Source organism: Abrus precatorius, unplaced genomic scaffold (assembly GCF_003935025.1).
Source record: "Abrus precatorius isolate BTA unplaced genomic scaffold, Abrus_2018 Scaffold6, whole genome shotgun sequence".
NCBI lineage: Eukaryota > Viridiplantae > Streptophyta > Magnoliopsida > Fabales > Fabaceae > Abrus > Abrus precatorius.
The window spans coordinates 21269610-21285644 of record NW_020874406.1 but is presented as its reverse complement, the minus strand read 5'-3'; the positions used below and the strand labels follow the sequence as shown (position 1 = coordinate 21285644).

The 16035-nt window shown below is 31.4% G+C and overlaps 2 protein-coding genes across 6 annotated transcripts; both read left to right on the top strand.

The window, feature by feature from the left end:
* Positions 1–313: 313 nt before the first annotated feature.
* On the top strand, positions 314–4841 carry LOC113869381 (COBW domain-containing protein 1). 2 transcript variants are annotated; one of them, XM_027505681.1, is made up of 9 exons: positions 314–524; positions 950–1167; positions 1367–1481; positions 1840–1882; positions 2299–2429; positions 2516–2635; positions 2920–3030; positions 4228–4309; positions 4408–4841. In XM_027505681.1, the coding sequence occupies exons 1-9, from the start codon at positions 396–398 to the stop codon at positions 4464–4466; spliced, it is 1008 nt and encodes a 335-aa protein (XP_027361482.1). In that variant the 5' UTR covers positions 314–395; the 3' UTR covers positions 4467–4841. The 2 variants fall into 2 exon arrangements, with proteins under 2 accessions (XP_027361482.1, XP_027361481.1); XM_027505680.1 differs by having other exon boundaries at positions 1840–1929; positions 2259–2429.
* A 3951-nt stretch (positions 4842–8792) lies between these two features.
* Positions 8793–15348, top strand: LOC113868956 (probable methyltransferase PMT5). Of its 4 annotated transcripts, none has more exons than XM_027504986.1 (10): positions 8793–8920; positions 9119–9960; positions 10145–10280; positions 12599–12839; positions 13031–13256; positions 13365–13525; positions 13632–13935; positions 14170–14302; positions 14531–14734; positions 14926–15348. In XM_027504986.1, the coding sequence occupies exons 2-9, from the start codon at positions 9449–9451 to the stop codon at positions 14678–14680; spliced, it is 1863 nt and encodes a 620-aa protein (XP_027360787.1). In that variant the 5' UTR covers positions 8793–8920; positions 9119–9448; the 3' UTR covers positions 14681–14734; positions 14926–15348. The 4 variants fall into 4 exon arrangements, with proteins under 4 accessions (XP_027360787.1, XP_027360789.1, XP_027360790.1 ...); XM_027504988.1 differs by having other exon boundaries at positions 13365–13534; positions 13629–13935; XM_027504987.1 differs by having other exon boundaries at positions 8908–9003.
* The last annotated feature ends 687 nt before the right edge of the window (positions 15349–16035 follow it).

The following is a 16035-nucleotide window of genomic DNA, read 5'->3' as shown; positions in this document are numbered from 1 at the left end:
ACACTTAATTACGGTTGTTTAGTTTTAAAAGATATTTTTTATTTTAATTATAAGTATTTGTACATAACTATTAAAATTAATATTTTTATAAAAAAATTATTTAATTTTAATATTTAAAAATAAAAAATAGTTTTAATTCTCAACAAAGAACTAAATATAAAATTTAAAATTAAATAAAATTTTATAAAGATTTAAATTAAAAGATATGATATTTTTATGTATCGATAATTTATTTTAATTTTTTTCTGTTATATTGTATAAAATTTAAAGAATAAAAAGAATTATCATTTTATAATATTAAATTTCTAAACTATTTACAGCACTAGCAGCGTAGCACGAAGAAACTGAACAAGGAGAATAATACCCACGAACGCAACACAATAGAATACTAGAAGATGGATCACGAGGAGGAGGAAGAGCCACCTCTTGCTGTTCAGATTCAAGGGAACAATGAATCCCTTTCTCAACAATCTTCTGTTGGTGTCACCCTCATCACTGGCTATCTCGGTGCTGGCAAGTCCACCGTAAGCTTTTTTTAACCTTTTTTTTTATCTCTATGCCATCATTCCAAACACCTAATCATTTTCTATGCACGATTTACTCTAATTTTTCCATCTTTCTAATTTCTGGCCCATTGGGTAGTTCAAAGTTATGTGCTTTTTCACTTTTGTCGAGTTCTTGTTGTTACTTGTTTTTGGTATGGTGTGAATGTTTTAGTGATTTGTTATGCAGAATTGTGATCTTGAAACTGAATCATTGAGCTTCAGGTAGTGAATTATTACTCTCAATTTTCCATTTTTCTAATATTTGGCCAATTGGGTAGTTTAAAGTTGTGTGCCTTTTCACTTTTGTTGAGTTCCTGTTGTTGCTTGTTTTCTGGAACGGTGATTATGCTTTAGTGATTTGTGATGTGGAATTGTGATCCTGCAACTGAATCATTGAACTTCAGCTAGTAAATCATATTTTGAATTCGCAACACGGGAAGAGGATAGCTGTTATATTGAATGAGTTTGGTGAGGAAATTGGTGTGGAAAGAGCAATGATAAATGAAGGGGATGGAGGTGCACTGGTTGAAGAATGGGTTGAGCTTGCAAATGGGTGCATATGTTGCACAGTCAAGCATAGTTTGGTTCAAGCACTTGAGCAGCTCGTGCAGAGAAAAGAAAGGTAAAAGAAGAAAACACTTAAAATTTTGTGGTCAATTTGAGGCATTGGAAAATTAAAGCAACTGAGTGTTAAATGACCCTTCTTGTCATAATTCACTTTCATGAAATCCCATCTTAATGAATTGATGTGGTGTTCAGTAAAGTGGGTCAACTTTACTGCATTTTTTGGCACAATGAATTTAAGTATTGTGTTTCTTTAGGCTCGACCATATATTGCTGGAAACCACTGGATTGGCAAATCCAGCACCTTTGGCATCTGTTCTTTGGTTGGATGAACAGTTGGAATCAGAAGTGAAGCTTGATTCTATCGTCACTGTAAGTATCTTTTTTGGATGAAATTCATTATAACCTGTCTCTTTTTTTTTGGCATGAATATTGCTGTAATTTTGTATATATTGTTTTTAAATTAGTTCTCTAGCATTTTCTGTATAACAAGACATTTGCTTATTGTTGGTTTTATTCCATGTCAAACAAATGAATCTGTATTATTTATTGTCACCTGCAAAATTGTAATTCTCGTTTGTCAAAAATAGTTCTTGGAGACTGACATGGAACATAGTATACACAACACTTGTGTTGGTTTTATCATCCTAGGTTTTGTGAGACTCAGTTTCTCTGTAAGAGCTTGGCTTGTGAATCACAGTCTTTTTTAATTGAGTTTCTTCTCAACTAGGTGGTGGATGCAAAAAATCTTCGCTTCCAGCTTAATGAGCATCGTGGCTCATCTTCATTTCCTGAAGCATATTTTCAGATAGCATTTGCGGTAATTGTTTATTATATTAAATGGATATTGGTTCTTATTGCTAACATATTTCTCATTTAATAACTGCCAGAATTACAGAAATTTGGTGGAACAGAAAAAAAAAGAAAGATAAAGAGAACATTAGAAAATATATTTCAGTAACGATACTATAAGTAATTGTTCAACACTGACCTTATACATCCTTTTATATTTATAATTTAGGTCAGGTACAAGCGTAGTACAACTAGTACAAGCATTTAGCCTAGGTTACCAATATTTATTTCTTAATGATGATTTGACCTATTGGAAATAAGTACAGTAGAGCTAATAATTTTTGCTGCTTGTTTCAGGACATTTTAATTCTTAACAAGGTTGATTTGGTATCTGCAGAGGGTTCTGGACTTCTGGAGGAACTTGAGGAAGAAATACATAGCATTAACTCCCTTGCAGAGATAATTCATTCTGTCCGATGTCAAGTTGACTTATCTAAGATATTGAACCGCCAAGCTTACAATACTGCAGTTAATAATACATATTTTTGCTCTCATCCATAAATTTTGCCTACCTGAGTATGGCTATTGCTTATTTTTGCTGCCTTTTTTTTCAGCATGCGAAACATTTAGAGACAATGTTAGAAGAAAGCCGTTCTTTGTCTACCAAAAAGCTTCATGATAGTGGTGTGAGAACCATATGCATTTCTGAGACTCAGACAGTTGATCTTGAAAAGGTAGATTTTCATGATTTATTCAACATTTTACTGTCAATTACATTTGAATATATATCACTAGAAAGCTTTCCATTTTTCTATAGCTTCTAATCAAGTATCAACATAGTTTATTCTATGATTAGCCTACACTTTTTTCCTTCACTTAGTCTATAGTTTGTTTCTGTAATGCATAATAGTGAAAATTTAGTTCCTGAATTCACGTTTTTCCAATTTAATGTTTTGAATAAACCTTTCTCTTTCTTGTCTCATATTTATGCATTGTTTAAAAATAAAAACCATGACAGACTCGGATATGGCTTGAGGAGATTCTCTGGGAGAAGAAATATGATATGGACGTATACCGTTGCAAAGGAGTGTTAAGTGTTCAAAATTCAGATCAACTGCATACATTGCAGGTAAACTATACTTAACACCATTAAGTTTTTCCCAGAAGTTTTCTCATGCTACTACGATATAAGACTTGGGTGGCTGTATTTGTGTTTTTCTGTATCTAAGTATGTTTATAATTAAGTGTACCACAGGGTAAAGATGCTCTTGATAAGATCAAAGCTCTTGGTTCACTCAAGAACCCTAAAGAGGCACAATGCTCCCTCCAATAGGAAAAACCCTATTTTCATTCAAATTCTCAAAACCCTATCTTACATGAGCATCCACAAATTTAGTTCATTCCAATATAAAACGTAGTTAAGACATTTAACATCGAAGACCTATTGGGCTTAACAATTTAGTTTAGCCCAATACAAGTTTAATTAAGACAATTAAAATAACTCTAAACACACTTCATAAACTACGTGGGCAGCAAATCCAATACTAAAAAAAAAAAATGAAACTAGTTAAATAAGTCCAAAACTTAATTAATAAAAAGGTCCTAAACAATACCTTCTCTAACGTAATCAAGTGGATCAACTTGGACTCCATTGCCTTCTTTAGGATCATATCACTATTACTGTTTGATGCTGTATTTAGTATATCAAGCACCACATCCATGCTTTAAATGAACATGACAAGTACTCTCTGTTACTTTTTTTACAACACCACTAACCAATCTATGATGCTATATACGTTCAATCCCTACTCCCTAGATTGTAGATTCTGCAGCAGTCAACTCACTTGTTTTTCAAGTACTAATGCAGCTTGATTTTAACTAGTTATTGTACAAGGAAAATTTCACATCCGGACTTAATTGCTAACTCCTGGATTTACATATTTGAGTTAGGGGAAAGGAAAAATTACTAATCTAAAAAAAAATGTAAAGAAAAATCTGCTATAAAAGATAACAATGTAAATTTTATTTATATTCTGTCTTGTCTAGTTGCCCTTGGCAAGCCTCAGGATTCTGAAACACTATATCCTAACCTGATAAATTGCTTTGTATTGTCCCTAACTGTTATTAAAGTTTTGATAAATAATTAATTTAACATCATCATAGATTCATACCTCTTATTTGATTGATCATTAGATGTTTGTGGGGAAATTGGCATGGTAATGGAGTTACTTTGTCTCTTAGATTTTTCTGTTTATTTATTTATTTTGTTTTCTTGACTGTTAATTGGGAATTAGTGTCAAATCATTTAGTTGTGAAAATCTTGCAGGCAGTGAGGGAACTTTATGAGATTGTTCCGGCTCGCACATGGGAAAAGGAAGAGAACCGCATAAATAAGATAGTCTTTATAGGTAATTTTTAGTTGAACTTTTCTGGTTTAAGCACAAACTTGATTAGTTGAAAGGCCTTCTTCAGCTTGTTAACATACTAATTATTTTCTAATTGGCAGGTCATAATCTGAAAGAAGATGTTCTAACTAATTCCTTTAGAGCTAGTGCAACATGTTAAGCTGTATTTGTTCCCATTGTGTGGGTAATAGCTCAACAATCAATGATTTGCTGAATATTTTGAGTTGAACCAAATCACAATGTGTTAAAACCTTAGGTGTTTTCTAAATCCTAGGTCAAGTTCTGAAGTGCCATTTTGATTTCATCTCATAGATTTTTGTTTTCTAATATTGTTAGAGATGCAATCAGATAAAGAGAATGAGAGAATAAAATTTTGTATTGTAACTGTGACTGGGAAGTAAATGTCAGAGATTTTTATCTTGCATAAAACAATGGGATTGAAACTGGTTTAGTGAGGATTTTATCTAACAATGAGACTTCAAAGTCTTTCATTATGGAAAAATAAAGCAACTTCATTACCAACACATAGGCCTCCGATTATGATTTGGACACTGCTGTAGTGCTTCTTCTCAGACTTCCACCAGAAATATGCAAGAACCAATAGAACTTTTTAAGTATCAATCAATGCTTTTAAGATTAGACTAATCATTATATTGGTAAGAGAACTGTTTATAATTTATTGATTTAATGGTATTTGAACAAGAGATAATTAAAATATGTTTTTATATTGCATAATATAATATCAAATATTATCTTAAAATTATAATATTTATTTATAAATTTATAGCACTACAAATTAAACTTTTAATTCATAAATAAAAAACAAAAATAGTTTAAAATAAAAGCACAGAGGCACTAACATCCTTTCAACAAAAAATTAAGTAAAACAAATTATAAAAAAATGACAAATTTGAGAATGCTTATAAAAGAATTTGGATGTATTTATGTTAAAAAAACATGATATGATCATGTTATAAATAATAATTTTATTTCTCATTACTGTATCATGTTATTTACAAGTTCTGTTTATTTTACAGTTTTTAAAAAATTAATTATTATATTTTTCAAACAAAAGTGTATTCTAGGGAAAATGTGTGATTCAAATTAATTTATATACTTATTTTAATTATATCTAACAATAGAAAATTAATTTTATAAAATTTAATCTTACTTGATAAAATCAAACAAGCAATTGATAAACCCAAAGAATTCAAATTTCAATTCAAGCAACATGTTTCTGTTTCTTGAATTCAGACAAAGAACTGAACATATAGTTTCATTTTTGTCTAAGTAAAAATAGGTTTGCTTAAACAAAAATAAAAAAAAAACGACAAAATTTGTTTCTACAAAATTAACTTAAGTGAATTATTGCAAATTTATTTAAGTGAATTTTGCATTTTTTTCTCTCAATTTTTTTTTCAACATTCTTTAGCTTCCATATTTAACTTTTTTCCTTTTTTTATACATAACTCTCTCTTCTTCTCACAACTCCTTCTTCACCCTATACTCAACTTCTTTCTTCCTTTTTCTACTCTTACTCTATCCTATACCTATTTTTTCCTCTTTCTTCCATATCTAATTCTTTACCTTCCTCTCCCTCCACTATCATTCATATATCACCCGCTCTCCTTATCTCCATTTATCTTGAGTCCTCTTTTTATTTCATATCCAACTTTCATATTCTCAAATACACAAAGTTCGCTTAAATCAAAATAATTTATTTAAACAAATATGCAAAAATTCGCTTAAACTAATTTTATATAAAAAAAATTGTCATTTTTTATATTTTTGTTTAAATAAAAATAAAATTGAATGTCGAGTCTTCTCCACGAATGGAGAGAATCCGAATCCATGTTTCCTTGTCTTACAATTCCAATGATAACCCATCTTCTAAGACAAGTTGATAAACGATTGCACCCCACAAGCGACGAAGAATAACAGTCGTGCCTTTTTTCTTCTGCAACTATTTAGTGATATATAAAGAGGTAACAAAAACTTATATTCATACACTTTGATAAAAGATATATTCCATGGTACACGCTTTTAATTTTATGCAAATAATAATAAATTGATTATAAAGAAATAATAAGATGATAAAACTTATATATATATATATATATATATATATATATATATATATATATATATATATAAAGTTTATTCCCCCTTCTTGATTTCATGAGTGTTTTATATGCAATATAATTGTAACTGCGACATAAAAAATTTTGTAATCCTTTCCTGACCGCAATTGTAGCCAAATTAATCGTATTTATCTTCAATTTATTACAATATAAAAAATCATGACATAATTCTGATATTGGCTGCAATATACATTACACCACTCATATTCAAAGAACTAAAGCACAAAAAAGATTAAAAGGATGTAGACTGTATATGTTAGTGCACCAACCGTTATCGAAAGCAATTAAATTGCTTTACTTTTCCAAATTTAGAAGCAAATGAACTTTGAAGCCTTGAAGCTTAATGACAACCATTTAGATTTGGTGAATCTTAGCTTAGATTCTTTGATGAACCGTCACCTATAACATGAAGTGAGAAACAAGCAATGGTGCTATAAAATACAGCATTCGTTGAAGCACCGTTTTTTCCTTATAATTAAATGAAAAATATTGATTACAAGAACAATAAATGTATATTAAATTTGAGCCGTTCAAAATATTTTAATAAAAGTTAAAAACTTTAATTTTGATATATCACTGGCATTGTGTTCACTTTCACTTAATTATATATTCACAATAATTAAGGGTGCTTAACTTTCATAACACTCTACCTTAAAATATAACTCTTTAGGAATGTGTAAACCTATAATTAAATTAAACGGATGTATACATAAAGTATTTACAAATACAAACTATCCTTCCTAATGAGGTTGAAGCCGGATGCTCTAGCTGATAAAGGACAAAAATTATACAAACCAAAAATAAATAAATATTTTCAAGATTACATGTCATGTTAGGTGTGTGTTTAATTCATTTTATTTGAAAATATTGAAATTTTAAATGTGAATTCAATTTAAGAGTGATGAAAAATAATTAGACTTTGAGTGATATATTTGTCTATCTTGGATCGTGTTTTTTATCTTTCATTTTTTTTTATTTAACTTAAACTTCTCTCTTATTTTTATACTCTTTGATATGTTGTTAACTCATTAATGTACAATTTTTTTTATTATTTAACAAAAAAAAAGTTTTTCTTTTCATTTGTTGAGAGAACTTTTGATAAACAAAAGTATTTTACTCAAAAAATAATTAAATCTAAATATGCAATGGATTTTAACCTAAAGTTGATTTGACTAAGAATAATGACTAGCTGGGGTTCTTGGAGAAGTGTCTCAAAACTTCTTTGGGAACCTCTAATATTCCTTCATAGTGAATATAGATGGGTCCAACGAAAAAGGTAACAGCAGACTATTGCTCCACATGTATAGGCAATGTCTTCACCTTAAATTTTGGTATTCTTAAGGTGGAAGGAGGTACAATCACATTGCAATAAAGTGTTGTTGTTCCTAATAATGTTGGGAATTGGAAGGGGTAGGCTTTGGCATTGTCATTTCATGCATAGAAAAGCTATGTGCAAAACAATGGGTGTTTCTTAAAGGTTGCTTACCTCAATTTTTTACATATGCGTGAACATGTGGAGCAAGAAGAATGAGAGAAGGGGTTCCACTAATAAAGATGGTCTCTATGACCATCATTAATGGTGCAATGCATGCCAGGTTCACAAGCGAATAATTAATATTTTTTATTGAGGTTCACAACCAAATTATTAAAAAATTATAAAATGGGTTATACATAATTAAATAACTTTTTGTTATGTGTACTTAATGAGACATAATAAGAATTACTGCTGTGATAATAAATTTGAATTTTAATGAATGTAATTTTTTAAAATACTCATAGAAAAATGTTTATTTTATATAATATTTTACCTAATTTAAATAGAATTTTTTCATGTAGAAAAAAAAGACATGTAATAATAATAATTTATCTATAATATTTTTTTTATCAAAATAAAAAAATATCGGATGATTTAATGTATTAATAACATATTTATTTATTGTTTATTATATTGCCTCCAATCAATGTTAAAAAATCAGTAATTAAAATATAAAAATATTAACAAGTGTTTTTATTTTGTTATTTAAAAGTTGTTTTTTGAAAATATTATCTACATACTCCATCATAATTTTTAATAGAATTTTCTCATGTTCTTTTTAACTAAAAATTGTTATTTATTAATTTTTTAACAGATGACATTATGAATTACATCCTTAAAGTATCAATTCATTTAGATGGCTAATAAGAATATACATTACCTTTATAAAATAACAACATACGTACCATAATGTTGATGATGATGGTACGTAGTGCAAACAAAAATAAACACATCATTAAAGAGCAATTATTCCTCGTTCGTTTCCGCTTACCCAAAACATTTATGAATGTTTATTGTGCTTTTTCTCTTTTGGATCTGTTTTATGAATGATTCATGATTGTTGGGACATAAATGCCAATGCATACATTACGTCACAACAAAACTGGACTCAATTGCTCTATGAATCTCACTCTCTTCTTAACTAACTCCACTTGCTCGGTACCAACCAGAACCCTAATTGTCCATTTCCCTTTGTCTTTTCTCATCATTTGCACTTAATTTACACCTTTGATTTGATCCGCGTTTGTTTTCAATTTATCGTTATTCTCGATTTGTTTCCTTTACGGAATGTTCCCTGTGTTGAATTGATTGATGCATTGGTTTTTGAAGTGGATCTCTTTTGAATTTGTGTTGCAGGTGATCTGATTGGTTCTGTCAGAATTGCTTGATTCAGAATTGGGACTTTGAATTGAGTTTTTTTTTTCATTTTTCATTTTTCTTTTAGCAGCATATTTTGGGGTTTTGATGAATCCATTCCTTCGTTATTGGGGAAGGAATGTGAGCTATTGTTTCAATGCTTGCAGGGATAGCGAGGATTCGTGGATACTTAAGTAGAATCCCGTGTTATGTTATGATCAGTTGTGGGTTTTTACTTTGTTTGCTGCTCTTTGAATTGCGGTTTGGTGGAATTTAGATTTTGGTGTGGGTTTTGAATCTGTCTGTCGAAGGAAGTTTTAGGATTTGGACATGAGAAGCTCCTGGTTCAATAAATTGTCACTTATAATTGGCCATAGACCCCCATTGAACTGGTTATTTATGTGCCTGATCAGCCTGCTCGTGCTGATTGTTGTTCTAGGTTCATCTTCCTCGAATGTTATTGATCCGGCACCTCATGTTCCTGTATCTCTCATCTACACAAACTATAGGAGGGTCAAGGAGCAAGTGACGGATGATTATTTGGAGTTAAGGTCTGTGGTACAGGGAGTTGCTAGACAAAGAGAATTTGACTTTTGTGGCAAGGAAAGAGAGAATTTTGTGCCTTGCTATAATGTTTCAGCCAATTTATTAGCAGGGTTTAAAGAAGGTGAGGAATTTGATCGGCATTGTGAACGGTCAGCTGAAGTAGAGCGGTGTTTGGTTCGCCCTCCTAAGGAGTATAAAATTCCCATGAGATGGCCAACTGGCAGAGATATTATATGGAGCGGAAATGTGAAGATTACCAAAAACCAATTTCTTTCGTCTGGAAGTATGACCAAAAGGTACTTCTTTCTAAGTTAACTGCTAGAGTTTGAAGTTGACCCTCCTTTGGCTAAAAGTAAAAGTGTTTAGGCTATAACAATTGACTGCTTAAGGCAAGTACTGCAACTTTTACAAGGTGTTCATCGGTTCCTTATTAATGAATAATTTTTTTCTATTTCTATAATTTTGCAATAAACTATCTAGGTTAATGCTTCTAGATGAGAATCAAATTGCTTTCCACTCAGAGGATGGACTAATCTATGATGGTGTGAAAGATTACTCTTGCCAACTTGCGGAGATGATAGGTTTGGGCAGTGACACTGAGCTTCCTCAAGCTGGTGTAAGTTTTCTATTTATCATCACTCAAGAGTTCTCCTTTGGGGACCATAATGTTTGACAGGGCTGGTTTTTGTGCAAAATGGATTAGTGTATAGTTTAAAGAAATCCTTATAAGTAAAAAAAATCAATATAAAAAATAATAAAATTTCTTTCATGAGTTAGAAACAACTTATGCTTCTCAATTTTTTGAAAAGTTCTCTCATTTAACTTCTTTAAAATTTAAGAAGACAGGTTATTTCTAACTTGTAGGAAAAATATTATTCATTTTTTATATTGATTTTTTTTCCTGTAAGGACTTATTTAAAAGTTTACCTAAATTGGGCCTAGGTTATGGTGAATTCTAATATTCTTCTTTCTTTTGAAAAAAGTAAAAACAATGCTTTTCAATAAGTAAAGTAAAATTAACTTTAAACCGTTGATATTTGTAAATAAAAAATGAATGGTTAAAATTGATTGGTGAAAAAGTTAAAAATCAAGAATAGCAAATGACAATATTAGGTAATAAGATATTAATGAAGGGTAAATAAGTAAATTGTTATTTCTTATTTATCTCTTTTCTCTTTATCTCTAGGCAACTCCTCCATTTTCATCTCTCTTCTTTCTTCTCAATCTCCTCTATTCTCAGATTTTTTTATATTAAAACTTTGAAATTAGTTGGATAAAATTAACTAAAGTTTGATAGTAATATAGATATTTTTGGAAAAAAAAAATTCTGAAATCAAATGAAATCTCACTCAAAAATGAGTTTTCCTAATTATCTTTGTCTCTTTTATTGGATATTTCTTTATCTTCTTTGTTTAGCATGCTCCCAACAATGATTTTGATCAGTTTGTTTATTTATTCTGTAATTTGGTTACGAAAACTTTGTTTTTTTTTTTTTAGAAGAAGAAAGTTGTTGTTGCAAATGCCAAAATTGGAATTCAATATATGGTCTTTTCTCGTTCTCTTTCGTGGCTTTTTCCATAATTTCCTTTAAAGCACATGCACTGCTCTATCAATCGAAACTGTGTTTCAATCTGTATAACAAAATACACACTAAGATATGGCCCAAAAAATCTCACCAGAAAGGGAAAGACCTCTAACAAAGCCAGAAAGAAGATAAAACGTTGTTGGAAAAAAGCAACATGGAGAAAACATAAAAAAAAAATACAACTTTTTACATTGATTCTCTTAGAAAATTGACGCAAAAAGTAATTTTTTTAAAAAAAATACTTTATACATTGGTTATCTGGAGATGATATAGAAAGTTTTTTTTTTACAGTTACTTTAACATAGGTTGTCTCAAAAAATTGATGCTGAACGTACTTTTTAAAAAAAAAAAACACAAGTTTCTACATTGGTTCTTTAGAGAGAACTGATGTAACAATTAGCAAATTTTTTTTAATGTTATTGTTTTTAAATCGTAAACTTTGAAAGTACATCTACAAAGTGTTTTCTAATTTTTAACACAGAAAATTATAGATAAGCTTTGATTGTCTGCTTCTAGCAGAATGGAAGCTGTTGTTCCAATATATTAATAAACATAACAGCTATTTGGTACCCATAGAGTAGCTCCTACTGCTAATCAATAAACAATGTGTAAAAGGCATTCCACACATAAATATTAAATTGGATTAGATAGAAAGTAGAAGAAAACATGTTGTTTCATTAGTTTAAATTTCTAATTTTTCTCTGTTAAAAATTCTGTTATTTATAAATCTTTGATAGTGCTAATGAGATGAGAATAAAAGAGAAAGAACAGAAGAAAGACAACAAAGAAAGAACACAAACAAGATTCTAAAATTCCAACATTTTCTAAAAAAGGTTTTGCCATTTGCGAATTCTTTACACGATAAGAATGAAAGAGGAAGAAAAGGAAAAAAACAAATAAAAAAGAAAGAGAATGATAAAGACAAAGAAGAAGAAGAGAACAAGAACAAGAAATTGAAAACTGATATTCGAAAAAAATGATTGCATAATTACATTATTCATTTTAGAATCTATATATTTTGTGGTAACTGTATTGAGTATTGTTCAACAAATTATATATCAATAAACAATGAAGAATATGAACTTTTGACTTATAATTGTCACAACTGAGAAGGAAGAAGAATATAAAATTACGAATGTATCCTTTCATAAATCTAACTTAAATAACTGATTTTCTGTAATACATTTTTAACCATCCGATTAAAATCAATGGTCCATAATTTTTTATAGCTTTTTAAAAAGTTATCTTTATCTTACTTTTCACAAAAGAAGAGAGGATATTAGAATTCACATAAGTTATTGTTATGGCTTAATATATGTGACTGCTCTATGTTGATCACATTATGGCAGGTTCGCACTGTTCTAGACATTGATTGTGGATTTGGTAGCTTTGTAGCTCATTTGGCATCACTGAATATAATGGCAGTCTGCATTGCTGCATATGAGGCAACGGGTAGCCAGGTTCAGTTGGCCCTTGAGAGAGGTCTTCCTGCTATGATCGGCAACTTCTTTGCAAGACAGCTTCCATATCCTTCATTATCATATGACATGGTTCATTGTGCTAGGTGTGGCATCATTTGGGATGAAAAAGGTAATTATTATTGTTAATGGGAATTAAAGTACATCGTCTTTGCTTCCTTAGAAGTTGACTTCTCTCTGGAATTTCTTAAAAAAAGTTGGCTTCCTCTTGCCCTGCTTGCCCTGTACCTTAGCAAATAGCATTTAGCTTTTTTATGAACTTTTGTCTTTCTTTTTGCTCTATAACATTGACACGTTCAACAGATGGAATGTTCCTTATTGAAGTTGACCGTGTACTTAAACCTGGAGGATATTTTGTTTTAACCTCGGCCACAAGTAGCACACAGGGAAGTTCATCACAAATGAAAAAGAGGAACATGTTGATGCCAAAGGAAGAGCTGACACGGCAACTCTGTTGGACTCTTCTTGCTCAGCAAGATGAGACATTCATCTGGCAGAAGGCTGCTGACGTTAATTGCTATGCATCTCGGTATATATCTACATACTGTTTGTTTGAGATTATTAATAACAAGTATCAACTACTAGTTGCTCTGCTCCTACTACAATTCTTTTAGTGACGTGTGCCCTTATAATGTAGCAAGAAGAATGTTATACCACTATGTACAGAAGGTGATGTTGCTCAGTCATATTATCAGCCTCTTCTACAATGTATAAGTGGGACCTCTAGCAAGCGCTGGATTGCAATACAGAACAGATCCTCTGGACCTGAATTGAGTTCAGCTGAGCTTACAATTAATGGAAAGTATTGTTTGTAAATGCTTTCAGAAATATATTTCACATCTTTCTAATCTTTATTCCCATTTTGTACTGCGTTTCCTTTTCATTGACCCCTCTCTTATAGCAGGAGTTCAGCCGGAAGATTATTTTGAAGACTTACAATTCTGGAGATCAGCTCTCAAGAATTATTGGTCTTTGCTTACACCACTAATTTTCTCTGACCATCCAAAGAGACCTGGTGATGAAGATCCACTGCCTCCATACAATATGATACGTAATGTGATGGACATGAGTGCTAAATATGGGGGTTTGAACACTGCCCTTCTGGAAGAAAAAAGATCGGTTTGGGTCATGAACGTCGTTCCTACTTGGGCCTCTAGTTCACTTCCTCTTATACTAGATAGAGGTTTTGCCGGTGTTATGCATGACTGGTTAGTAGCTCCTTTTTCTTTGTCTAGGCTTTCTTTGTCTAGGCAAGTCAAGAGTCATAGAAAAGGTTTTTAAATAACTGATTATAGGTGAGAGTGAGAGACTATGCTGGTCGAGAACATCCATATGTTTTTTGAATTCCATTTCTAAATTTTATTTTCATTTTCATTAGAGTCACCACGGATACTCTTGTAAAATAAATCGTCCATATTTGTGATCTGGTGATTGATCTTTAGGTGTGAACCTTTCCCCACATACCCCCGGACATATGATATGCTTCATGCCAATGGACTTCTTTCTCATCTCGATTCAGAGAGATGCAGCATAATGGACTTATTCTTGGAGATGGATAGAATACTGCGTCCAGAGGTACAGTGCCCCCCCCCCCCTCCTCCCCAAAAAAAAAACCCCCTCCCTTCACTGACATGATTATTTGTGCTGGAATGATCAGTGTGATAACTTGATCTTTGTATTATGTAGTATGCACAAGTCAAACATAACATATCGTACAGCATGGTGAAAATTTCTATATAGATGACTCTAATCATGCATGCTTATTAGTGTAATGTACAATCATAAAATTAAATGGCTTGGCAGGGATGGGTCATTCTTTCTGATAGCATGGGAACTATAGAGATGGCTCGCACAATTACAGCACAAGTACGATGGGAAGCAAGAGTAATTGACCTTCAGAATGTCAGTGACCAGCGCCTACTTGTTTGCCAGAAACCCTTCCTGAAAAAATGATTTGATTGGCTCTACTATGTCTCACCCTGGAAGATGAACATCATTTTTGCTCTGGTAATTCCTCTTCCTTCTCCTGTACTTGGTGTGTGCAGCACTTAATTTAGTACAAAAGTAAACATTATGGGATGCTGCAAAACTCTAGTGTTGGTCATGTGGAAATGGGATCTGCATTGGCCTTGATGTGGATTATTTGTATACTACTATGACTATGCTAATACTATGTTATTATGCATTTGTCGAACTAGGCTCTGCTAAATGTTGCAACCAAAATTGCGGGGCAGGGTTGAATCTAAGCGTCCATGATATTGTGAATCGAATCCTATTACAGCATATTAGTATGTACGGCAGCTTATCTGTACACTTAACTGCAATAATTTATTGTTTCAATTTCAGAGACTGGATTGTTTAGTTAGCACGGGTTGTATATATTGCTCAGAGTCCTCGCGCTTTCCCAACTTTTGCATAATTGGATCGGAAGATTGTGGAAGCTGTAGATTGTGAAGGTTCACATTGAAGTTAGCTCCAATTCATTTTTTTGTCAAAGGTGTTGTAGTGATTCATTCATTTACTATCTTGTTAGCATATTTTGCTTCATGATTGCTTTTATTGATCATTGTACTTAAAGCCTTCTTGAACAATCACACTAGTTTTGAGAAAGAATATGAATAGCCACGAAATTCAATGAATTTAAGATTGTTACACAGGTGGAGTCATTGTTCCCCATATATTATATATCGAGCTATTTTTAGAGAACTTATTATAAGTACTTAAATCACTATTTGGCACGTGTAAGGTTGCGGAGAGTATAATATAATTATAAAAACTAATTTTACATATATCAAATAATAATTTGGGTGCCTGAAAAGGCATGACAGACCACGTGTAATCCAAAATTTCTAAAAACTCCACTACATGACACACTAGTGATAAAATTTAAAACTAGTTGTTCAAATTTCCATATACTTACAAATATTACCATAAGCTGAATCCAAAACAAATATCTTTGAAATGATTATCCAAATCTGACTTAGTTAACTCAGAGGTGGATATCTGAAGTCTTCTATTCCCTTCATTTTTTCGGTCTGCAACACAACTCTAGGCAGATGATGATACTTTTAAAATCACCTGACCAAAGGACGTATCTCATAATTTTCCCTGAGCTCTAAGTAACTCCTTTCAAAATACTAAAAGCACGAGATATAATAGAGCGGGAAATTGAAAAAAAGCCATTTTCGAAGTAGTGTAATGAAACCACCTAAGGAGTAGTAAGCACTCTTTCATGCAATGCTGACTCTTAATAAATGAGCAGCACCTTCTTCATCTTTGAGAAATGAATTCAAATTTGACAATTTGCT